This window comes from Tyto alba, unplaced genomic scaffold, assembly GCF_018691265.1.
Source record: "Tyto alba isolate M040663 unplaced genomic scaffold, T.alba_DEE_v4.0 Super-Scaffold_6, whole genome shotgun sequence".
Classification (NCBI taxonomy): Eukaryota; Metazoa; Chordata; class Aves; order Strigiformes; family Tytonidae; genus Tyto; species Tyto alba.
In genome coordinates, this window is record NW_024881327.1 from 2829164 (window position 1) to 2855767 (window position 26604).

Below are 26604 nucleotides of genomic sequence, written 5' to 3' on the forward strand. Positions count from 1 at the left end.
TAAAAATTAAAAAAATCTTATAATAAACATATTTGCTTTTATGTTAGTGCTAATATATACTGCTTCTATCATCAAATACTAACGCTCTATGGACAGATACAACTCCATAGATGAATTCTCTTCAAGAATGATCACTCTCATGGTTGAGATTGCTACTCTACTACTCAGCTCATTTTAATGCAATTATTTTGTCAGCTTTGACTTGGGATGCAGTTTCCGAAATGCTGAAAGCTGATTTCAAGTCCCTGCAGCCAGACATTCCTTCTCCTCCTCCTGTTAGCACCCTTTCCCTTTCTTACGATATCACTATGCTTGGGAGCAAAATACTTGGCTGAGAGGAAGGTGAGATTTCCATTTCTGACAGCAGCATAGACTTACCCTGGCTTTGGCCAAGAAAAACGTGTCCCTTGACTGCAATCAAGATCAGTCTCTTGTGCATGAAGCGTTCATGGCAAAATATAGGACTCAAGTGAAAATGCACTAGGGATTGCAAGGTCATCAATTTGGACATCAGCAACTGAAAGTATTCTCATAATAGCATTCCTCTCACATCACTGTATACAATGTTCACCTCTGTTTATATGTTGACTCTATAGTTAAAAACGAAACAAATTTTGCACAAGTAGTGAACATTATAAAATGTGAAATCTGTTACACAGCCTTTTTTTCTTTATCTAGGGACACCTCACTTCTGGGAAAGAAAGCTCTGGGGTTACATTTGCTTTTTACTGCTCTGCTGGAGCCTCTGCCTCCTTTCTTCACAAATGGGTCCTACAATAGAAGTACATATTGAGTACAGGACCACATGGCTCGCTCCACATCATGTACCATCTTCAAGTTGCCATCCTCATCAACTTCTTTCCCATACATGCAATCACCATCATGTATACTGTTATTCCACCACTCTGTCTCTCTACTTCTTCCACTCCTCCTTCTATTCTACAGTTATCATAGACTGCTTAGAATGAAAAAGAACATCAGAAAGAAAGAAGTGGTGAGTGCAGAAAGGGAGCTGTGTTGACTTGCTGCCTCAAGCATGTGTTTCTATCTGTTTAAAATCAACACATGGTTTCTAAAAGAACAGCTTTTTTATATTTTGCAAGTTTTCCTGTGAAAACATGCAATTAAGCAAATGACCTTGCTAAGCTTGAAGAACATATTTAATGATTCTTCTTAAACACATTTTTATAATTAATAATCCCTTCTGGTTATTGATGCAAATTAAATAAAATAGCATTTTAGTTTCTTTGTCACACTCTAAAAATTCTTGATGGAGATGGAAGAGAGGAGTGTGCGCAATGCTAAAATCAAGATGAAATTTGACAGCATAAGATCACTCTTGCATAAGTAAGGTATCATCACTACCAAGGTAAAAATGTTACTACAATTTTGTCCACTTATTTCTCTCTTCTCTCCTTGAGATTTTCAGATTTTTAGTTACAAAAGAGACACTGTAATCCGGCTGACAGCAGAATAAGTTATGTGTTATATATAAACATAATGTAAGAAATCATACAATCGTTATACACCTGAATATCCACTGACTGCACAAAACCACTAACATTTGGAATAAAGTTAACTAACCAGTGTTGAAACAGGAATAGCATGCAAGAATCTCAGGCCACTATGACATTTAGCTACAGTGACTAAGAATAAAAAGTGCAAAGCAACAGCCACTACCATTTATTTTTTGTGACTTTATCTTAAATCTTTCTGTAGAATTTGGTATACGTGATGTATTTTCCTTTGATTTAGCACTATGAGAAAGAACACAGTTCTCTCTCGTATTCAGCTCTTTGGGACATAAATCTCAGCAGTAAGAGGACTGTTCAAGGGACAGGCACAATCATTATCCATTATTTGTCTAACACTAAATTGCTCCAGGCAAAATTTTGCTTTCACCAAATATCAAGTTTATAGGAAACACACACACACAAAATCCAAACAAAAAAATACTCACAGCTTTGGTTTGGCAAGCACAGGTGGTGGCTCCTTTGTGGGTGAAAGCAAGACAGCTGGAGATGGGATGGATTTTTCACCATTTGGCTTGTTGTTAACCATTCCATTTACTCCATGAATGGGGTGGATGCCATTTGTTTTTTCCTCAGATGAATTGAGCTGTAGTTGAAGGGCTGTCACACCAGATCTCAACTCAGTGTTGTTTGCTTGGTGGGTCTCTGTATGTTTCTTAGGAGAAAGCTCAAGAGAGCTAATTTCAACTGGAGGAAGTGGTGGGAAATGATGGAAATCATCACTGTTGGATTCTCTTGTTAGTGATTCATGACTGGAGATTTCTGAGTTGGCTAAAAGAAATCAAAAACAGTGTCTTTGTGACAAGTCATAGACAAAGTACATGGTACATATTTGCTGTATTTTTCGTTTGTTAAAGGTGACATCTCTTTGGTTCTGTGCAAATGTTTTCCTAGACCTCCTGTTGATAATTTATGCTGAAGTAGATACATGACTCGCTATTCATTTTCTGGCTTTGCCTCATGCAAAAGACACAATAAGAAACCTAAATCTGTTTCAGAAATCCAGTCACTAGCTGAGATTGACAAGTATGGACAACAACAGCTGAAACAGCATTTCCTCTTCCTTGAGTCTCAGCATCATTTAAGAAGAAGTAATTTAAAAATGCTGAAGGATGTATGATTACATGTATGTATGTTCGCAAAGGCAGCTGGGTTAGTGCATTCCACAACAATATGTATGTAAACATATTACAAAACTAAAAATACTATGTCACAGTTTTTTTATTTTACAAAAGAAATATGCCGCCTTTGGTAGCATAAATTAATTTGCTTTCATTTTGCCTCTGCTGCCATCTAGTCTCAGAACCCTAATGCTTAAAAATATGCCAGGCTTGTGGCAGACACTTAAAAAATGTATTTTACATGAATAAAAATATTAAGTCAGGAAAGAATCCAATAAAAACATTCTTATTACTTTATATAAATGGTCTGAGGTTGACAAAAGCCCTGTCTTACAGCAACTCTTATCTACACCGGAAGCAGACTGATAACTTCACAAGTAAATTAATTATCTAAGATCTGTGATTAAAAATTAAGAATTTCCCTTCATCACATACCTGAACAGACAGTTAGTTGTGCACTGCTTGTTACTGAACCATGTTCATTTGTTGCTGTGCATGTGAAAAGTCCTGAATCTTCAGGAAAAGTTTCTGCAATTACAAGGGTACATATCTCTTCTGGAAATAAAAAAAAATAAACTGCATCATAAACTATTTAAAGTACAATGTAATGTTTTTGCATCATATATTAGAAGGACACCAGAAAGTGTGCCTTATACAAAGAAATGCTGAGAGAACAGAAGAGCTTCCAATATAAATAGCTTTAATGAAAATCACTAAAGCAAGGAAATTCAATAAGCTAAATTTCCAAAAGGGGCTTGTCTGGAACTGTAATTTTGCAGTCACAAGTCTGCAGTCATGTTACACACTTAATATCTTCATTTTTATGCAGGAAATTACTAATTGATTCAAATCAGCATTTCCATACACAATTAACACTTGCAAACTCTTTCTGGGTTTCCAAATAACACCACTAACAGGAATGCCTCATCATTCCTTCTTTCTCTGAAGTTTTCTGTATTTAGTGCAACATTTCAGATCAAACTCCATCCCCAGTGGAACCAGAAAGTATTTTTGTCATCACTTCCAATTCACTTTTCTGTATAAACTGACCAGAATTAAAAACTCTCCATGCATAAATACTCTCCTTATGCAGAGTTTGGAAAGATACTTTCTGTCTCTGCAAAGAAGTGAGAATGGGTAAACTGAAAACACAGGACAAACCAGCATCCCCAGAAATTCTTCAGAATGCTTTGACACAAACATATTCTGTGGCTGTTTGAGACCCACTAATTTTACTCTCATATACTATGGCATATGCTTTGATTATGCCAGGGCCTCAGTCAGAAAACTTGTGTGAAGGCTGGACTATTCATATTTCAGAATGGGACTCACACTACTGTTTTCTAAATCAATTCCATCCATTTATAATGGGCACATTTAATTATCTAGGCATGGGTTTTTTTTTCCATATTCTTCAAAAAAGTCACTTTATTTTATCTTTAATGATATTCTAATCTTCTAAAAAATTAATGGTATAGCTTATTTAAACAATCCTAGTATTTACACAACATACCTAGATAATTTTAGAACTGGACAGTGCTACATCATGGGTTTTCTTAGTTAATTAGGACTTTCTTTTGCTTATGTTCATTTTCTAGTCTCAAAACCAAAGCAGGGAAGTTTTAGAGATTTCAGTTTCATTAAAAGAAACCCAAACAAACAAACAAAAAAGCATTTTGAATTTTGGATATTTACACAGAATCCCACCTATTATCACAAAATCAGTGGAATATGGCTAATAAAAACAAACTGAAAAGCAAGGAAAATATTTCAGACTTCAATAACTTTCATATGAAAATTATTCTGTAGAAGAGGTTCAGTAAGATAAGCTTCACTTTTTTTAGCTTAAGGAAATAAAACAATTTCTAATAGTTCTTCTTTTTTTTTTTTTTTCTTTTCTAATTTTCATTGTGGAATGGTGGACCACTGTCTCATTTAGACAGGTTACACAAAAGTTACAGTATTTTTCCATTATAAATGACAATATATCCAAAAACTTCCTGTACTGGAAATGGGCTAAAACTGAATGACTAACTAAATATTTGGCACAGAGCTGTTTTTCAGATAGCAGAACATGCTTTTTTTTGGCAACACAAACCAGTGACTCTGTAGCTGCAAGAGGCACGTCTGGTAATACTGCAGCATGTTGGATCTTATCTGACCCAGATGAAGATTAATGACTCATGAAAGGTCTTATCAGGAAAGTAATGGGTAACACAAGCTAGTTTTTGAACTACTGAGATCAGCTTTTTTTAGAGTCTTGGTGTGTCGTAAGCAGTTGAAGCTATATTGTTAGCCACACGTGCATACTTCTGGATTGAACTGACTCTGGGGATGCAATCTGATATGTGCAGCATACTAGTTTCCTGTTCATTTAACAGCAGAATTCTGAAAGCTGGGTATTTCAGGACTGCAAAAGAAAAATCACTCCTACCATGCTGAGAACTGCTGTTTGAATGAGGGCAAAAGTACTGCAAAATGTAACAACCAGAATAATTCTTATTTTCCAAAGAGCAGAGCCAGCTAATGCATAGTGATCTTTCAGATTTTAAGTATCTAAAACAATCATAGAAGAAGAGCTCATCTTCACTCTTCATTGATAGAAGAATTCTAATGGATTCTATCATGATCCAGTTTGTTTACTGAAGTGGTATATTTGAAAATTATACATGGTAAATTGCAGTAATCCTTGTGAAAGAAACTGAAAATAAATTACTGGTGAAAATAACCAGAGTTTAAACTTAGTTTTATCATCCAGATGAGCAAACTGCCACACATTTGTGACCAATCATGAGAAAACCAGCTAAACTAAAATCATAAAAAAACCTAAGAACAAATCAAAAGGCAGTTTGGGCAAAAAGCACGTGTGAGCAACACATTGCCATTGTACTTATTAATTTTGCTCCCTCCAAACCAAGAATCACTGACCTCCAGGTCCTTGCTAAAAGGCTTACTGCTATGGAAAGCATATAAATAAATACTAATTTGACAGAAGAAATCTTCTTCAGAGATTTCCATAACACATTCTGAATGCCTACTCTCAGTATTTTTCTAGCTTTACATCCTCACTTGTGTAATTATTTTTCTTTCTGTTACTGTGCTAAGTAGAATCTAATGATTTGAAGTAAATAATGTCTGTTCTGCTTCCCGGTAATCATCAGCTGACAGATAATTTCATCACAAAAATGTGTTCCAGAAAGCAGCTCTGAAATGTTGTTCATAGGGCCTTAAAACATATTTAACACTTGACTAAATGAATACAAAAGCATTCTGTTCACTGAAACATGTAAAATGCTTAGGCATGCAAGTACTTGACTATTTTGTCAGTTATTTAGAAAGGAAGATTACATTTTACAGAGTAATCCTTTCCCTTTATAGTTCATGAGTCCATTAGGAAGAATAATCTTTGGTAAGACAGAAAAACATCGCATTTTAACAAATTTTATTACTAGCAATGTGTTTACTTCAGAACGTTTCTATGTATTATGTTAAAGGTAGAGTAGTTCTTGTATCTGCCCCTTCATCTCCAAATGCGATCATTAGCTTCCTCCACTGTAATGCACACACAGTCCTGGGAAGTAAGTATGGTCTTTTATTAGTAGTTGTTCATTATGATGCAACGAACAGAACTATTTCTATAGATGTAGGCTCAAAGCCATTAAGTTTTCTGCTACACAAAGACAGTGGGTAGTCACAGTGGTGGTTTCCTGGTAAAAATCCAACCAGAAACAACCCTGCCAGCCTGTAGACAACTTGTCTCTTATTGTCCCTCTTGTTCCCCTAACCCTCAGATGTTTAGCTACAGTTTAATGGCAAAGCAATATGCCCATCAGGTAACTTTCTCTCATTTAGGTATCTGTGCATTTTTTCTATAAAGAGAATGGGGAAGTGTGAAAATTGAGAAGAAGTGAAAATGCAGAGTAGCATAGTAGATGGTAGTGTTGCAGACCTATAGATGCCTTAACTTGCAGTAACACAATGAAAAAAGTATTTAATTTACCTATTTCTGATGATCACTACTGTATACACCTTTACCCAGTCAGGCAGCTGTTCTGGCTTATTTAATAGTCTTTACACCACTCAAATAATGAAGAGACAAGTTTTTAAAAGCTACACAGAACCGACTATGTTTGAAGATATCTCAAACAGCACTTACAAAATACTGAGAAGAAAACTGAACAACAGCAAACAGTGATTGTGGGTAATATAATGTAGTTTTAGGTACAGAACCTAGGTTACAACATATGTAAATCAATACCCAAGATGGCTGCTACCTAGCTAGTTCAGGTACAATAAATAGGAATACTGCTATGGCAGCATGGACTTTAGTCCTTAAAGCAGTGTTCACATTTGAAGAGAAATTAAGTCATTTATGAGGGTCAAGGAAAAGTTTATGCTAATGCTTACACTAAGGCAGGTATGATGCTGTAGATGTCTAAGGCAGCTAGTTTGAAGTCAGCTGTATACACTGAAGCTGAAATCAACATATTCATCAATGTAACTGTGATGATTAATGTACCCCAATAAGCTTTAAATATTTACAATTGAAGAGAATAGCGGTATTTTTTTTTTTTTAATCACGTAGTACAAAAAAAGATCAGAGGCTTACTTTGAATTTGGAAGCATCAACAAGCAAGGACAGTCATAGCAGTCAGACTTAAGATGGGGTCACTGACAGGGCCAGAACTCTGTAGGTACCTTGGGAGATCATGAGTACAATCGAAAATATAATTGACAAGCAATAGGTGCATAGGTCAATCAGAGCACCTTTAATGAAATATAATTTTAGCTTATTTTCAGTTTTTAATTTCATTCGGCATCTTGGGCTATAGCTCATTGGAGATTAATCCCTTTAAGCCTTTCTCTGCTGCTCAGCAGTGAAAGAAGGAGACAGATTCTTAGTCATAATTCTTTTGTTTTCACTAAAAAATGCAAGGATCCCACATGCACGCTGACCTACTGAAGTTTCTGTGTTTTTAATTTAATCAGCTATCAGAAAGATGATTTTCTTGGTGTGGGGAGGCAGTAGGGATTTCTGTAACATTTGCCACATATTTTCAGTTTCAAACACTATGCAGAAATAGGGAGGGTTTTCTAAGGGAGTTACTTACTAGAGTTGAAACTCCAGAACATAGCAGCCAAACAGGGAACAAAAAGAGTACAATCCAAGAGAATTGATGACTATCTTTTGAGATGTTTTTGGTGAACATACACAGTATTGTGCTCAGGAAAAAAAAAAAAAAAAAAAAAAAAAAAAGCATGTCTATGTGGCAACTCCCCGGCAATTTAAGAAAAATTACTTCATATAGTTTTCTTCTTACATGCCATTAGACATTGTTTTAACGTAATTCAATACAGTTTGTGGCTGCCTCCAGACAGCTGAGTAATGGTCAAAATATCAACAGCTGGCAAATGACTCCATGGGATTTTTCGTTCTCAGGCAGCCTGTTCTTTGAAGGATTCAATCAGTATGAAGTCAAAACGTCCAAGAAAGAAGTACAGAGCAGGTAATTTGACAAACTGTGATGTTGGTTTTAAGTAATATGACTAGCTATTAGTTCACAAAGCAGTCTGGAGAGATTTGTGATGCAAACTGATTTCTGTCTAGACAGAAAAAGGAGTGCAAAAGACATTAGGATAGATAGAATGTACCCAAAAAAAGTAGCCAAAACCTCCCTTTGCTTCTTTATTTTTTACCTGTGTGATTTCATGGAACATTTTTCTTTCAAATCTTTAGTGCTGACCTAGCAAGGGATAACCAATGTTTTTGAGCACTATAAAGTGTCTACTGATGGTTGGACTTTGGTTGACAACCAGCAATTAAAGTCACACTACAACTTGTCACAATTTATATATAATTCCATGGAAGTTGTACATTTGGAAAAATTTTTAGAAATCATGTCCATTTTTCAAAATTCTGAATACTTATCTAGCACAGCATGTTGGTTTCCCAATCAATCTTGCACATATATTCACCATCTGCACTGAATAGCAGTTGCGTGTCTGCTCATGAACTATTTCCTCCGCAAGTATTTTTTTGTCTCACTTCTTAGAGTATGAACTGTATCACAAACCAGTGCTGTACCTATTATGTTTCTGGTACCCACTCAGCTTCCTGGTGTAGAATTTTTAAGATCTTTCATGACATCCTAAAACCCAGTGTCACTTAATACCAGTATTACTACTAATACACAAAACACTGCTCGTTATTTATGCCAAAAGGAAATATTTACATTTTGCCTAAACTTTATTTATATTCCCTTTGCATTCAGAGATTCAATTCTTACACAAATAAGCCAATAAGCATACTGCCATTAATTTTAGTGGAGGGCAAGAAACTGCATTTTATTTAATAAGATTTAGTAGGAACTGATATATGCAAATATTCCAGGATCGCACTTAGCTTAATGAATCCAGGCAGAACAAAATACCAAACTGAAATTCTTTCATAGGTTTTGGGTATCAGGAAGATGCTTATGTATTACAACAGAATTACAAGCATGAAAAAAGAAAGCCAGACTGCTGTCAGGCATTCAATGCTGTTATGTCTACTAAACTGCAACAATTCAGATACCAAAATGAGTATTTTGAGATGCCTTCCTATTCTTGCATTGCCACATGCTGTGAGAGTGGTATGAGATACCTTGATACTAACCAACTTTTCTGTACCTGTGAAAACTCAAGAAATGCACCTTTCATGTAAGGATTCATTCCCTAGAACTCTTTAGAAGGCTTCAGGTGTCTCCTCCCAGGGTCTGCAAGCTAACCACACATGGGAAGGACAGCATTCAGCACCATCAACATGATGGTGCAGGTATGTGAGAGGGGGGGAAAGTGATGATCTCTTTTGACTCAGAATCCCACCTTCTATTTCCCATTTCAGGCAGTAGTTATGAAAGGAAATTGTTAGTTTTGTGCACTATCATGAATATTCTTACTTATTCCACAGAAATATCTGTCAGATAAGCTATACAAACCTAGCAACTAACAACACTGAAAACTACTTTGTCTGTGAAAAAAACCATCTTCTAGCAAGAGACATAACATCTGACTTCCTTTGTACTCAAATATTCACACAATGGAATTTGAACTTTTTGTCTCATGCAATCAAGTGCTTCTTCTTTCTACTACATAACAGTGCAACCTTAATCTACAATATTTTGTACATCTAGCACTATACACATTATGTTGCCTAAAGTGGGTTAAGGGGTAAAAAAAAGATTACCAAAACCAAGTAAATATTATTAATGATTGTGAGTTTTGATAGAAGTTTCAAATTAGATTGTCAGGAAGAAAAACCCCAAGATATGTTAGTAAATTTAGACTTCACAGACACTTTTGTGTAAAGTTTCAGTCCTTTCAGATACTTTCTATCATGTTAGAGGAGAGAGTGAATGCAGTTCAAGAGATTTTGTAGAAAAGAAGCTTCTAGTAACAGTGAGCTAGGTATACTATGTACTATTCTCATAGCACTGGTAGACTAAATCTAGAAAATATGTTACTACTTGGACAGGAAATAAGTTTCTCTGGGAAGGGAAAAAAAGTCAACCCATTGATCTGATTTTTAAAAAAAAAAAAGATATCAAGGAAAAGGCTAAATTGGGAGACATTTTGTAATATATATTACAAGAGAAAGTTCCAGGAAAGATACAGAATTGAACATATTTCAACATAAATCTATTCTCCTGCATGTCTTTTCATATCCAAAGGCTTAATAAGATAATGAAACTCTCCTCAAATTGTTTTGTACTGTAACTTACAATTTTTAAACCCTAAAGGTTAAATTCCTCACTAGAGGTTAACTTGGTTTTCCATCACTCTTCTTTCCTTCATATGGCTCACATTTCAAGCTTCCATAAATGAAAACATTCATTCATATGTATTCTGGGTATCAGCTGTTACTAGAGATGATGATGCTGCACACCATAATTAATAATATAATATAATATAATATAATAAGGTAATACGGTAAGCGTGCATATGTGAGTGTGCATGCATAAACAAGTGTATGTGTGCATATGTATATGTATGATGGTCACGAAGTAAAATAAGTATATAACAATTTTGTGGAGCAGTAAGAAAATTAGTGAAAAACTGACAAAGAAAAGCAGAAGCTTTTTCCTTCTTCACCTTCTTTCCTTTCCATGAAAGCGAAGAGAAAGCTGCATTTCTCCTAGAATTGATCACTGCTTTTTCCTAGTCCATATCCTCATAGCCACACCGCTACTTTACAAGCATCACTCAACTGCTAAGTCTGTTCTCCCTGCAGTCAAAGACTGCCAATGCGACCCCTCAAAGTTTAGAACATCCCCCCATTGTTAAGGTTCAGAGACACTCTTTGGGAATACCCAGGTCCTAGATAGAAAACTTTTCTGTTTTATCTTTCTACTCCATAATTAAAACTCTCTCCAAATTCAAGCATATTCAAGCACAACCAGCCACCCTCTTAAAGCAAGGCTCGGACCATATCATTTCTACCTGTTGTTTGATTTAGAAACAATAAAGAAAAGAACAAACATTCTCAGTTTTTTAACATCCACTTACTATTCAACAAACAGCCACAGCATATGATGTATAGTGGGAAAATGAAGCAGCCATAGAAAACCTGTAGTTGGAAGAACACTTTTTCTTGCTGAAATCTAGGATTTTTATCTTGCAAATAGGCTAGAAAAGTTCAGTGTGCCTTTGTTTTTGAGGATCAGCTTTTACTTGCATTTAAGACATCACATCTGCTAAGTTAGATTGGCAAAACTAGCATTTAGTGGTTGGGTGTTATGAAACTCTTATAAGTGCAATTTGGGTAATGGAATTTTGTGGGATTTGTTCTTTTTCCTCAGTAGCATGCAAATTGCTCATTTTCTGAGAATGAAGTTTGCTTCAGAGTTCAAGCTGTGAGTCTTCTTCATGGTCTAAATGGAATTTACTGTTTAACTAATAAAGGAATTGATGCAAAGGACAGTGTAGAGTATGGAAGGTGTGATAAGGAAACGTTGTCTTTAAGGGGGTTTCATATTACCAATGCTCAGCAGAAACTTTTCTATTTATGGCTTTAGTACAAACTCAGAGCTAGTGATTCGAGAGATTATTTTTTCATATGGTTCTTACCAGGTTCAGTTGCAGATCGTGGCTCTGCGTATCACATCATAAGAGGGGGAACAAACAGAACAATGGTATTAGAGATTACATTAATAAACAACAGTATGCTGAATGAACATATTATACTGAAATACTGTAGACAAGCACAGAATCTGTGCAGACACATTACAAAATAAGGAAGACTTAAATTGCCTGTTGGTAGCAGTAATTCAATTATTACTTCTAGCCATTATAATCACTGAAATGTGAGAAAGAGAGGACTTTATCCAAAACTCAATCCTGATAGACTAATTTAATTATTTTTCCCCACCCCATATCAAAAGTAGCCACTTCAGTTTATTGCCTTACTTTTTTGGAGAATTCTGAAGTCTGGAGAATCTTGAATTTCAACGCCCTGTCTAAACCACTTAACGTGAATGGGAGGGGGTCCTCTGACCCTGCATTCCAATACCACGACCTGTCCCTCAGATGCTGTGGAGTTTTGTAGCTCCTAAAACGTAACAATCACAATTCAAATGAACGGGGAGAATGTTACATTCTTAAAAATAGTGCCTTCTTCCTTTTGTATTTCAACATTATTTTATTATATCATTACGTTTTTACAATAGACATTTTCTGTGAGCTGTATTTTCACTCTGATCAAATTTCATATATCAGCTATATAGTTAAAAATTATCGAATAGGTTATTGTCAAAAACATTCTTAGTAAGACCAAAAGATGGAAAAGGTGTAAAAGTATTTAATTCCTCAGACCATCACAAGCAGATAGCTGCAATCTGACCTTTAATTTTTCATCCTTCTTCCACAAAGTGATATGAAAATTCTTCAACTAGCTACACATTGATTGACTTGGTCCTGAGAGAGTAGCTGTGCTGCTTTCAGGTCAGTCTCTAGAATGTGGAGTTGCTTTTTCTTTGAGCCATTTATAACCAACCAGGCAAAACTAGATGACACAAATATGATTAGGATGTACTAGTTTGTGTATGGATAGCTTCTGAGACAGTATTATGGCTGTAATAAATTCTTATATACGTCTGAAAAAATTCAGGAAGAGTCTAAACCTTTGATGAAGACCTACAGCGAGAGAGGAGAAGCACAGTACTTTAAGTAACTGAATTGACAGGAGACAAGTACCATTTTGCCTTTGTTATTGATCTTAAGATTATAAATCAAAGAGTCTTTTTAACAGTACTGGCTGTCTCATTCCCTTTGCAGTTTATTAATAAAGTTTTAGGCCTTGATGAAACAAAGCACTTGAAGTTAGGTCTAAGATCAGAGTTATCCTTACTTACTATTCACAGATCTCTACTTAATCAAATACATAAGAGTTTTGTTACATGGAAACCTAAAAATCTTTGGGTTGTTCCCTGAAGTTTGTATAGAAAGAAATCTGCATCAGGAAGCTGGATAAGAACATTTTTTGTTGTCCCCATCTGGCTCATTTATTCTGTAATTAAAGTTATTTTGGTTTCGTATGTCCTAACCAGCTTAAGCCAGTTAATATTGGATTTCAGGGACAAGAGATATGAGGATTGGGAAGGAACAGGGAAGTTTTGATTGCTTTGGTAATTCCTGAATGAGGGCTGGATTTCTCCTATTTCTCACTCCTACTCAGAAGTTGCCTGCCTCTCTACCTCGCAGGAACCACATTCTCTAACTCATTGCACCTCCACTATTCACTCTCCTGTGATACCTGCAGTCTCAATGCAGTTATGAAGGATAGAATTAGACCTTTCCTGACATGAGAAAGGGATATGATGGAGCCAAGACAGATAGTTATGGATACTCTTACTGATCTCTAGGAAAAACTACTTGTTCCATAATAGCTTTTAGTCAACTGTTTGTTTTGTTTTTGCTTTTTTTTTTTTTTTTTTTTTTTTTTTTTTTTTTTAAGTAATAACCAGAAATACCTTATTTTCTTCATTTTGACTTCAACAACTGGTGACCATAAATCATAGTTACTGCTATGGAAAGGATGGTTTGAAGGCAAAACGAAAATCATATTTTCAATTAAAGTTGTATGTTAGAGATTAGGGAAATATGCTGTTCTTCTTTTGGCTGTTACCTAATTCCCAGTTCTAAGGTTTCATTTGGGATGAATGTGAAGATAAATATTGACTTAAATAATTACTTAAGAATTACTGAATAAAAGTTTCCCTTCTAGCAAGTCCGTGCCTTACATTTTACAAGACACTCCAATGAAGAATATCTGAATTGCTTTTTTAACTAACCTACCTGCATGGATTTTTTCTAAAACAAAGTAAAAAAGCTTCTGTTATTTGTTCTTGCCAGTAGATAAATTATTGTGAATGAAGCTTTATCATTACTATGACGGGTAACTGATGCCTACCTTGTTTTATTTTACAAAGATTTATCAGTGGAGGACAGTCATGGACATAAGACAAACACACACAGAATATTCATTTAATTCCACTAGTGATTTTAATAGAGTAGAAGGCATTAGAACTTTATTGTTGGAGTGGAAAAATATTTTCTTAGGAAATCATTAATACTGAAAAGGATAATGAAAACTGTAAAACTTTTAACACAACCAAATGTTTCTGCATTAGGATATATATTTGATATTTCCTTCTGGACTGTAGGAATATGATATAAAAATCATGACAGATAAAACATACCTTTGTAAAAATGGGTGCAGAATAGATAGGCTTAGGTCCATCTACTCGATGCAGGTATGAAATAGGGCTTTGAACCTGCAAAGCAATGCAACAATGCTATAAAATGGAAAGAATATTGATTTCAGTAATTTGACCTGCATATATCTATGCAATAATGCAAACTCTCAAATGCACAGTCTTATTATGGTGTTCTCATTCTAGCATGCTTCTTGAGTGACATTGTTATTTCACATCTCTTATACTTCTGAAACCACAATGCAAGCTTTAGAGGCTTCTATACTTCCCATTAGAATTTTGTATCCAACTGCCTTTGTCTTGAAGTATTTTGAGAGTGTGACTCCTGTTAATACCATTCAAGTAAGTCCTTTGCACTGAAGCATTTTGCCTCTCCTGTTATTACATCCCTTGACTAAAGCAGTAATAAATAAATCCAGGTACCTAAAAGTTTATCAAGGTTAGCCAAAGGAAGGCAAAAGAATTTACCAGGTATAGCCTAACAGAGAATTTTATTTTATTTGTATTTTAAGATTTATATGCAAACTCTAAGTCATCCACAGTGGCATTAAAACTTAGTGTAAACTAATGCACATTGATTTTCTACATTTGACTTCTAGAGAGTAAAATTTATTTTTTTCTAAAAGACTCAGAGAAATTACAGCAATATTTAATTTAATAACAAAATTTAAAACTTCCACTAAAAAATACTGTAGGCATTCATTTGCATTACATTCTTTTGGAATTGGACTAAGTCACCATTATGTGATACACTCTGTAATTTTCTTCATCATCACATCTGTCAGCTGCTCGCATGCTATGTTGGTACACACTGTGTAAGAATCCATATATATATTTACTTTTATGCCCCATTCACTAGATATATACTTAAGTTTTTAAAACCATAATTCTTAATATAATAATGTAATTTTATAATTCAATAATATAATTCTTCAAAATGACCGAGTTATTCAGGACTTACAAATTTTTAAATCAAACTTTAAATACTTTTACTAATTTAAAAATCGGTGTTTAAAAATACCTGTTGACTGGGCACAGAGATAGGTTGAATTACAGCTGTGGTGACTCCGGACTTTGGTGTAGAAGATCCTATTGTCAAGGAAACAGAGGTGGTTTTCTTTTGGGTCCTGAAAAAAAAAGAAAACAGCAAGCACTTTGTAAGATCCGAAATCAGAATATGTTAGTTTGTAATTGGTAAGCCACCTTGTATTTTCTACATCTTTAAATATGTCATTATCAGTGGAAAAGATCAACATTGGAGGAAGCTTGAATAGAACACAATCTTTGGCTAATTTATACTTTGACACCCCATAAAAAGTACTGATTTAAGATACAAACTAAAATGTATTTTGTTCCTTTAATAGTAGGCCTCTGCAGCGGTTTTTTTGGAGGTACGGGCCTGGGTGATTACATATGAAGACTTGGTTAACTTGAAGTTACTCCTGAATATGAGAAGTTGGTATCAACAGAAGAGTTGTCAGGGTAGGGTCAGACTTCTCTGACAGAACAAGCACTTTAATACAACCTACAGTTGTGATACTACACGTTTATATCACATAAGAGAAAAGACAAGACATACATAAATATGCTCCAGGTGCTTATTCAGATCTAAAACTACCAAATATTTTCCAGTGACCCTTATTAAGAGCATTCACACAGCATTGGTTCTACTTTGCACACTTACTGTGGCATAGCTCCAGATTTTGATTTGAAAATTAAACTTTCACTCTCTGAATCTGTGGAACTGGCACCTGGAAAAGAAAGTATTTTCAATAATCTCATATCCTTTTACTGATTTTATGTTTACATTCCAAAGAAAAAAAACTGTGCTACTTTTGCATTTTACTTCAGGAGTTGAGATCTCTCTGTAATAAACTACTACAGTTTTTCTTATCTGATAAAAGATTGTAACTATGTACTTTAGTCAGTTACAGAAATCATAACCATGCTGATTTATTTGCCAGCTGTCTTCCCTAGGCTCTTAGCTGTCTTCCTTCATAATGAAGCAAATATGGCCAAAAAAGAAAAAAAGATGCTGACTACGACTACTCTACTGGAAACATAATTTTATTTACTTGAATATTAAAACTTAAAAACTTACAAAAACACATGGCTTATACACAGATGAATAAATCTTCAAACTTAAGTAAGAGCAACTCAGTATAGCAAGACATTTTAAGACTAAACTTGCTACACACGATCTCTACAGTTCAGACTATTTATATTAACCTATGCATAGCATTTGTGTACTGGTATTTCTTGTCAGTGGAAGTCCAGATATAATCTATGTGTTTGGCAATACCTTGAACTCACTTAAAGAAAAAGATATGAAAGCATTTATTCTCTTTGTCTTAATTTTTAATAACAACTGGTACTTCACACAACATTTATTCTAGACATTTTTGCAGTACATACTATTCCTCAAAGGATCCATGCATACATATGCACTGCTGTATTCGCAGTACAAATCATAAGCAATTAATAATCAGTATGCATAGCATAGTGTAGACCGATTCCAATGAAACAAGGGCTGGAATTAGGCACCTGAGTACCCTATTTATTTACACAGCTTAGACTACAAAAATCAAAGCAACAAGTAGCACAGAAAGGTAAGAAGAGAGAAGCAACGTCAAGTGAGCAAAGTGGGTCTACATGAAAGTATTTCTCTTGAGCAAAGGATAACCAGGTCTCATGTGGCTGGGCCTGATGCACAGAAGAAAGTATGAGGCATCAGTGTCATCAAGACTCTTAATGTACAAAGCAATGCCTGCGTGACAGTCTGGTTTCCTGGAAGATCATCAGGGAGGAGCCTAATGATTTGTACAATTCTCTCAAAGTTATATGCTGTAAAACTTCAAGATAGGACTTGCACATAGTAAGACTTTGCCAGATCTCAAAAAAATAAATTTTTATTAACTGTATCTCTCTATCTAGCTGTTTCTTTCTGTTATTATAACTTCACACAATATTATATATTTGTACTATAATTGAGTATTTCTGAAATTATGCTTACTTCTGTAAAGAAAAATCTTACTAGAATCCATAAGATTCAGAAAAATCTTGGGGATTTTGCTATTATAGTCCAGTGTGGAATAGCAAAGTTATGAGAATAAAAACCAAAAAACATACTGAAAGAAACTGTATAGATGCACATCTGTCATTATTTAACTAATATATAGTGAAAAGTTTATTGCTTTGTTAATCAAAACCTATTTAATCATTATGGTACGCTATTACTCAGATTTGTTATGAGAATTTGTTATATTAATTTATTTTATGCTTTCAATTAAAAATTTTAATTAATTTTAAGGAGTTACAAACCTGGTAAAAGAATACATATTACCAAAGTGTTTGAAAGATGCATGAATTAAAATTAAAATCAGTATTCAATTAATAAAAACTAAAAAAAAAAGAAACATTAATAAATTTACTCATGATCAAGTCTTTAATTTTCTTCAGAGAAAATAATACTTGAATTATGACTAATTTTAAAGTCAAGAAATATTTTGACCATTACTAGAAGATGATGTAGGACAAAATAAAATATGACTGACTTTTAACCTAACTTAAAGTCAGTGTACCGCATATGAAGATTTATAATACATTTACACGTGACTGAAGAAGACTCATTTGGGGTAGGCACATTTATTTGCACTGGGAGGAAGTTCAGAACTGAGATAGGGAATACTGCTATCAAGAAAATCATTATTGGTATCACCAGTCATATCTTTGATTAAATGGTTTACTTAAATGCTAACCATATGCCAAAAGCTCTGCTTCTTCCTCCTTTTCCATTCTTTATCTTACTTGTACCTAAATAAATAGCAATCTACCCACTGATTCTTGGGACATTCCTTGAAATACCTGAATTAATATGATGTGATGTTCAAAATGTGTTGTATTATAGGGAAGCAGAGGAACACCAGAAAAATACCAGCAAAGCAAACGTAATCTTAACATACAGAACCAAAAGTAAACTTCAGTTTAGTTATATTTTCCTGTACAGATCAAGTATCTTATTATTTCACCTCTTACCTTCAATGAATATTTCAGCTGATGTACTATCTGAACCAATGGAATTTGAAGCCAGACAAGTATAACGTCCAGTATCGTCTTCAAAGGCTTCTACTATAATTAGTGAATGAAGTCCTCCACTTCCAGAATGGATCTGAATGTCAGGGGAATTCTGGAGTTCTTTTCCTTCACAGAACCATCTGCAGCCCACACACATTTAGAAAGACAAAAGAAAAAAGAACATAAAAGATTGGTTCAGGCTGATTGCACACAAGAAGACATTACACTCTGCTGCAAAAATCTAAATTGCTACTGAAATAAGCACATAGTGCTTTGAAGTGCTTAATGACATTCACAAAGAAATGATGGAATAAACTTTGTTTAAAAAGTAGTGAGACATTTGTGAATGCTAGGAAAATTGTACACACCTACAATTTAAAACTATTCCCTGTCCCATTTTGGTGGAATTAATGCTTTCGGCATATCTTATGTACTGGCTTGCTTTGACCACAGTCTAATCCATTTCAATTTAACTTGCTACTCCCTTCTTCCTAATACTCACCAATTCTCCACACAGGATGTCTGACTTTTGTCTATCATGCCCAGTCAACCTAATAGAATCCCATGGTACAGGTTCCATATCGCTAAACTTTGAATAGGTTTAGTCTTGCCTCAGATCAAAAACACAGACAGGTTTTCTAGCCTTAGATTTTTAAGTATGTATACAATACATGTTCTACTACCAAAAAGGTATGCCCCAACAAAAGAGCTGGGTTTAGGTACAGGCAAAGCAGACACTTATCTGGGGTGGCTTATTCCCAGGTAAAAGCACAGCCTACTTCATTTACATCGGGTCAGTCAAGCATTTTCCAGGGCAGGCTGGCTGAAGGGCTAGTCCGTATTGTCAGTCCACGTTGCTGACATGAAGGTACCAGCTCCTGTCTTTGTTTCTGTTTGATTCCCTCATATCAACTAGCCCTATTCTCATAGGCTACTCCCAGATTTATCTGTATCTCTAGCAGCCCAGCAACTATAAGAAGTGGATAATCCCTTTTTTACAGGGGCTGCTATGCGTTTTTGCAAGGGATGGTAGATTGGCAAGTCACTAAAGGAAAATCATTAGGGAGCAGTCTTCCTTTTGTTCTCAAATTTGCACTATCTCATGAAAACAAATTTTGCCAAGTCTTTCTGAGTTTGTTATTCCTGGTCCAGTCCTACAAACTCACTCTGACTTTTACCACTCCTTCCTTTCCTCTCACCCCATAATCCTAATATGTGCTTTTCTATGTTTGCTTCCTGCCCTCCTTTCCCTCTTCTTCCAGAAGAGAAATTTATAGAGTCAATTCAAACTGAAAGATGGTGGTATTCTCAAAAATAATTTTTAAAGACCTAAAATCTGCCACCAAAAAAATATTACATTTTTCCTTAAGTTTGTACATGTTTATGACAGATTTTTTGCAGTTACATTTCAGTAATACTTTGGAATTAAACTTTGTTTTTTCCTCCCTATCAGATGATTTTCCCTTGCTCCCCAAACCCAAAGTAACTCCAAGGAGATACAGAAGTCCCTACACCTCTTTAGGAAAAGCATGCAACACTACAGGATGACAGATACCACACAATAACAGTGAGGAGACTTTAGACATGAACTCCTACACTTTTATTGCTCTTTTTTCTTATTAGTGAACTACATGTAATTAACATGAGAAAAAAAAAGTTACAAAACTTCCTTCTGCAAATATTAGATTGTAAAACTTGAAATTTCATGTTTATTTCAGTACACAGAGCTAAGAAACCTAACAGGTTTACACATAAGACAATTCCCATTAATAACACCCAGAACTGTGGGCAAGCCCTCTGTGTTTATGAACAATAGATCTTTTATTCCTGAAGGTGAAAAAATGTTGATAGTGGCATTAAAACCATATGTAATTGTCTTCTGTAATGAAAAGACTAATAAGATCCTTTGCTGTCTTCTGTTGTGCCCAGACAGTGCACACAGAAAGTATCATTTTTGGAAGGAACTAACAAACTTTCATTTGTTTACCCAGTAGACCCCTTTGGCCTACTTTTACAACTATTGGGCTTGGAGACAAATTTATTCTGTCAGCTTGACTGCCAAAATTAACATTTCTCTTCCTCCCCTTTCCCTCCTTTCCTCTCTTGTCACAAGTCCCCCCTTCTCCCGGTGTGAGGACCTCTGCTACTATTTCTGCTTATTAGACCTTCAGAGTCCTAACCTCTGTGCAGCTTTTCCTAAGTTACATTTTAAATGGTATGCACAAGAGAGAGGTTAATTCAATTTCTAGACAATCACAGACAAGAGCCTGTAATATGAGGCTCTACTTAACCATTAGTTCTATTTTTCTTTCCTTTCCAGAAACATCCTGCAAAGGAAAACCTCTCCTTCAAGCCTAATTATTTTCTCAGATAGATCCCATGCAAATTGTATGGCTTTCTACTGTCTCTCAAATTCCATGCTCACAAAATGTTTAAGAAACCGCGATAAGCATATGAACCTAAAATCAAAAATCCATTTACATTTTTCTGTCAGGTGATGTTTAATAAGCAAACTGTTTTATTAGGAGGACAAGTTCTACACTGTCCCTTGATTCACGCATAGACACAGTCAGCCTCAAGTAGTGGGAGCTATTCCTCAACACTGGTTGGGACCGAGACTGATTGCATCACATCAGTGATATACCACGGAGAACAAGTCCTGACCTGCTACATCAGACACTGTCTGCCACAGACAAAAACACATAAGTAAGCAATTCAATACCAAATTACCTCAGCCATCATTAAGGCGATGTTTGATAAATGGGAAACAGGTCTGGTATGGGACGGCATTGTTTGTTGTGGAAAGAAGAATTCACTTTCACAATGGGCAAAAGCAGAGTTACTTGAAACGAAGAACAGTGGAATAGACTTAGTTATATTTTCTTTATTTTTCTAATTGTATTTTTTTTTTTTGTTTTCTCTCTATATGTTGATAAAAGGAGAGCATTAATTAACATGATTTTCTTCTGGAGATTACATCAAAATTAAGTGAATGAGAATTGAAATACTTATCCTGCATTAACTTGCTAGTTGCCAGTTCAGTTCAAGAGTTTCTGAATTAAAAAAAAATGGTCTGCTAATAAAAATAAATTAAGTATTTTTTTGCCCAAACACAGACTGAATTTTAGTTTTCCACCCTTTATATTGTATGGGCTATTATAAAGCACAGAAATGTGATCTACAGGCCCCATCAACCTTACTGCCATTACACTTGGAATAGTCATGGTAAGAGGATTTTCTGTCCTTAAGGACTGAAAAAGATTCAAAGGCAAATCTTTGAAGCATTCTCTCCTTCTGCAGAGGGATCACCAAAGCAAGCAACAAATCACTATCAAAGGCAGACTGAGCCAGAGAAACCAGGAGGACTCATGGCTAGACACAGAAAAACAGCCACAAAGCAAGTCTTACAAGAAAATTCCAGCTTTATGCTAACTAGGGCAGCATTAACTCACATCCCATCTATTCCAGCCTACTGATCCTCTTGGGGATAAGAGGATTACTATCTAGCTGTGAGAATGCAATAATGCTTCTGGAGAGCCAAAATACCCCAAACCAAACCAAAACCAAAAGACACTGAAAGTAACACAAAGCAACAAACATACTGCAGATGCTTTGCGAAAGAGAATTCCCTGTGTAGAGAACATTGGCTTAAAAAGTCATCTATTTCACAGATTCGGGATGCCAAGTACAAAAATTATCTACTCATTTACCTATCCCTTTGTTGTAGGTTCTCAATATTGTATAAAGTGTGAAGACAGAAATAAAACAGGCAGAGAGGCCAACAAAAGGTTTTGCATATGCGTGTACATATCAGTCCACAGAATAAGAACTCAAGCTTGCATCCTAGGTGTGCTCCTGCAGGCCATGCTAATGTCCATGCAAATTTATAGAGAACTGTCCCCTGGAAAGAGAACAGAAACTACCTTGAAAGATGTCAGGTGGCAAAAAAATCAGATAAAAGGAATATACATTTTATGTAAGTGGAATTAATTTTATTAGTCATTAAGTATCTTGCCAAATTTCAAATTACACTGAATTTCTCTGTTCTTTCCTACTGTCTTTCCTCCATTTATCTGCCTGCCTGCACTTTCACTGTACCACTCTTTGCCTTGTCTCTTCTCCAACTATACTTAGTTTTCACTTAGACTGCACATACTGTTTGTTAAAATGATAGCAATTAAGTATTTGATGCAGACACTGAAACACAATCACTAGACTGGAAAGTCAATATTCCAAGGAAGCAAACCAGCCGTATTTTGGTAGCATCGGAACAATGATTAAGATACTTGCTTTTCACGCCCCAAAGCCTACTTTGCTTTTCCACTGATTACATTATTGTATGACAGGAAAACTACAACAGCAAACAAAAAAGGACAGTCAGATGCCAGGTGAGCAGCAGTTCATGCACACTGACATCAAGTAGCAATTCACATAACACGTCTTTCTTTTTCAGTCTTTTTTTCTTTATGCTCTCACAACCCTCCACGCATGGAAATACATATGAGCACGTGTGTCTGGGATTTTAATGACTCTGAACAAAATATAAACAGAGTTGAACAGTACACTGACTGAGTAAGCACCAGGGCCTTAAGAAAAACAGTTCAAGGTTCTCTCTAATGCATAATCCTGCTGGAACTTGTGTTTTTTGAGAGTCACTGAGGAATAGAGAGGTTTTCCTTTCTGCACACTCTTAAAAGTTAATTTAAAATGGCAGCTGAAGTGAAAATTTAAGATTTAGCCTTAGGGAAGAATTATAATAGGGAGCTCTGACCACTACAAAAAGTGCAGAGAGATAAGTTGTAAATTAAAAAGTAATTTTATCCTTACTGGTGTTAAGTATGTCCAGCAAGAAATGTTAAAACGAAATACTCTGACATTCTTGTATTGGCAGGGTCAGCGTTCCCATCACAATACTGTGTAACTTCCATTTTGTTTTTTTTCTCCGTTGTAGTTAAACAGTCCAACACTTCCAGACCGTAAAACATTGCTGCTTGAAGAATTTAACCTGATTTTTAAAAGAAATCAACTTCACCATGTAAGATTTAGACTACACTGCAGTTATCAGATTAGTCAGATGCTTGTGTTCTTTGCACACTGCTCAATTTTCATGCAATATACAATTTCATTATTTGTACAGGCAATTCATAAAAGAGTTACCAATAATCTTAAAAGAAAATTAAGATCTAAATATAGATGCTGGTGATTTGCGTGAATCTCCAGTTAAGCAATTAAAAATGTGGCGCTCTATACTGAAAACCACAGAAGCCAATTTTGTAATAAAAAGTGTGTTACATTATAAACAGTATACATTATACACTTATTCAGAATTTAACTGATTCTCCAGGTGTTGCACAATGTTTTCCAGGCTCTCACAAATTTCAGTGAAGATTTCACACCCAGCTGAGTAAATTGCATGATTAGGTACTTGGGGACCAAAACTTCTCTCTCAAAGTGTAAAAAAAATGGCAGGAGAATACCAAAATGGCTACATTTTCAAGACACTCATCAGCATTTCAGCCTACCATTTCCTACAAGTTAATTCTGCTCCCTCTGAAGTGAAGCTCTGCATAAAGATCTGTGCAAGGATGCAAAGTGGAGGGGTACAGAAGGGAGCAATTGTGACCAGCTGGGCCACCGGCTATAAAGCTTCCAGGAACGGTGAGCAATGGCCCCTCTCGCAGTTTGCAGGCTGCAGTGACTCCAAAGCCCGTTTATTTAGCTTATTCCTGCCATTAGGAAAATTCCCTCCCTACATTCTTGTGTGTGTTTTCCAAGTCTCTTTCTGTTCCCTTTACCTGTGGGACAAGGATTCTTCTCTGCTTCAGCATTTCGTCTGGGGAAATAAACTGAAAATTAGCTTGAGCTTTTGACAGCTCCAGGAGAGATATGGAGAGAGATCCTGCCTGTAGCTCATATCATTCTCTCTGAGAACTGCAATGTTCCACAGCCTTACATAGCTGTGTACAGTTAATTACAAAAGAAAAACAGTGTTGTCAGACTTGAGTAAAAACTACTTGTTCTGTCTCAAAATCACAGGATTAGCTTAAAAGTTCTTAACATTTTTAAAAGATTGCATCTTCTCTCTATCTTTGAAATTGCTGGCCTCAGTTTACAGCTTTTAAGTATAGGGGCTTTTAAAAACTGTTTTTGTGATGGAGGCTTTTAATTACCTGAATGATAGAGAAATTCGTGCAAGAAAACACAAAACTGATGCTAGAAAGTCTGAAAACTGAACACAACACCAAGAAAAGCAAAGATTTATAATTGTCTAACTTGCTATACACCAATTCTCTTAGGGAACACTTGTTTTACTTTTCAGATTAAGAGAATTTTAAATCATTTGCTTGACAGTTACTTTTGCTTATTTTGCATTTCTCTGGCAGTGCTATAATACATGCCACTGATTTCAGCTCTGTTACTGCTAATTATTCTTAGGCACTATAAGAATTTTTTGCCACAAAATGTATTTTTATGAAGGTACTGAACTTACTGAAATTTAGCCCTACTACAAAGTTATGACTGAGGCAAGTTCCCAAGGCCTATTTCCTAAGGTCCTTCTGCTTACCTCAGTTTTTTCTTACAGGATATTTTTAACAAAGCACCCTAGTCAAAACAACTGTGCACATTATAGTATGAGCTAAATGAGTAAAGATATTTGCAACAGTGACTACATCTCTTGGTAATTTTCCATTGAACTAAAGGTTATGACAAATTTGTCCTGAAATAGAAATCCTTAATTTTTTTTCATTTTTTTTTTTTTTAAAAAAGGTGTGTGATCAGCTCTGTTTATTTATTTATTTATTTATTTATTTATTTAGAGTCTTAAAGATGTGGCCTTGGTGTGGGAGCAGTATAAACAGTAATTTAAATTAATAAATGGGTTATTATTATTTGTTACATTTATTATAATTTGACTATGTATGATGGAAAGTTACAGAGAATAATGAGTTAATAAAGAAAACCATTCTAATTTGGTAAAATTTCATTGTTATAAATTGCACGTCTCTGTGTTAATCCTACATTCTTATAAAAGTCTAGACAATATGCATGATGTGATGCAGTCATGAAATATCTGGATGTGAAGGAAAACAATGGTGTGATTTAAAGAACAAAACTGAATTACATTCCATGTCTATAATAACTGAATTACATTCCATGTCTATAATGAAGGAGTTTAATGCTATTTTCTTATTTATAGAAACCAGAGATAGTATATCCTACAGAGTAGAAGTACCTTCTGTATGACTTGTTTGGATATGTAATCCAAAACTATCTATTCATGATTAATAAACATCTCTGTCATAACAGGCTGTGCATGACATTAAGGTAATGTTCACTACTGGCTACTCACTTCTTGCAGGCGTAACTTTTAAAAAAAGTGGATATGTTCAGTATTCTTTCTAGAATCATGTGTTTATGAGAAAAGTATCTGAATATTTAATAAAAGAACAATGAAAAGCACCTAGCAACTTTCCTGTTGAACAGGCTTCAAACCCTCATAGGTATATTTATGACATACAGCAAAGAAACCAGGGAAGCGACTCTTGTTGATAATATAGTGTTGCTGGGGCAAATGATATTTCACAAATGCATCCAATAGTATCCAAATGAGATACATTTCAGGTAAACCTGTTTCACTGTGCAGAACAAAGGCACCTGTACAGTTGTATGTATTCAGTAAGAATAGCAAGGAGATCACATTTCTTTAACTGGCCAAAAAATCAGTCAATATTCAAGGAAAAAATCTGTGTTTTCTTCTCTAACCAGAATGAACAAATATGCCTATAAAGTAATTTAATCTAAAAAAATAATTCTTATGTCACATAGGTAACCTTTATATATGAAATAACAGACTGCAGAACTGTATACTGAGTAACTTAATTTCCATGTTGGAAGTCCAAGGTTTAAATCCTACCTCATATCCTGGTTGGATTTATCTTTGCTCTCTGTTCCCAACGATTTATCTTTTTTTGTTATATTTGCCCATCACCAAAAACCAAAGTACCTTATTACTCTCGATCCTAACTGCATGTTTTCTGAAGACAAAAGCATTGACCAGGTGTAGGTGTAACCCATAGATTTCACAAACAGTTTCAAAAACTTTACATGGAACTTTCTTTTCCGTAT

General features: G+C 35.1%; 1 protein-coding gene across 2 annotated transcripts in view; it reads right to left on the reverse strand.

Moving 5' to 3' along the window:
- PALLD (palladin, cytoskeletal associated protein) overlaps positions 1-26604 on the reverse strand; it is a 200600-nt gene that overhangs the window by 112718 nt on the left and 61278 nt on the right. The window contains exons 2-10 of one of the 2 annotated variants that reach the window (XM_032983937.2): positions 18439-18617; positions 16088-16154; positions 15425-15530; positions 14389-14463; positions 12098-12239; positions 11759-11782; positions 3089-3208; positions 2361-2367; positions 1961-2266 (exon numbers count right to left, since the gene is read on the reverse strand). In XM_032983937.2, the coding sequence (XP_032839828.2) occupies positions 1961-2266; positions 2361-2367; positions 3089-3208; positions 11759-11782; positions 12098-12239; positions 14389-14463; positions 15425-15530; positions 16088-16154; positions 18439-18617 (1026 nt within the window). Of the gene's footprint in view, positions 1-1960; positions 2304-2360; positions 2368-3088; positions 3209-11758; positions 11783-12097; positions 12240-14388; positions 14464-15424; positions 15531-16087; positions 16155-18438; positions 18618-26604 lie in introns of both variants that reach the window. The other variant, XM_032983938.2, reaches the window with a different exon arrangement.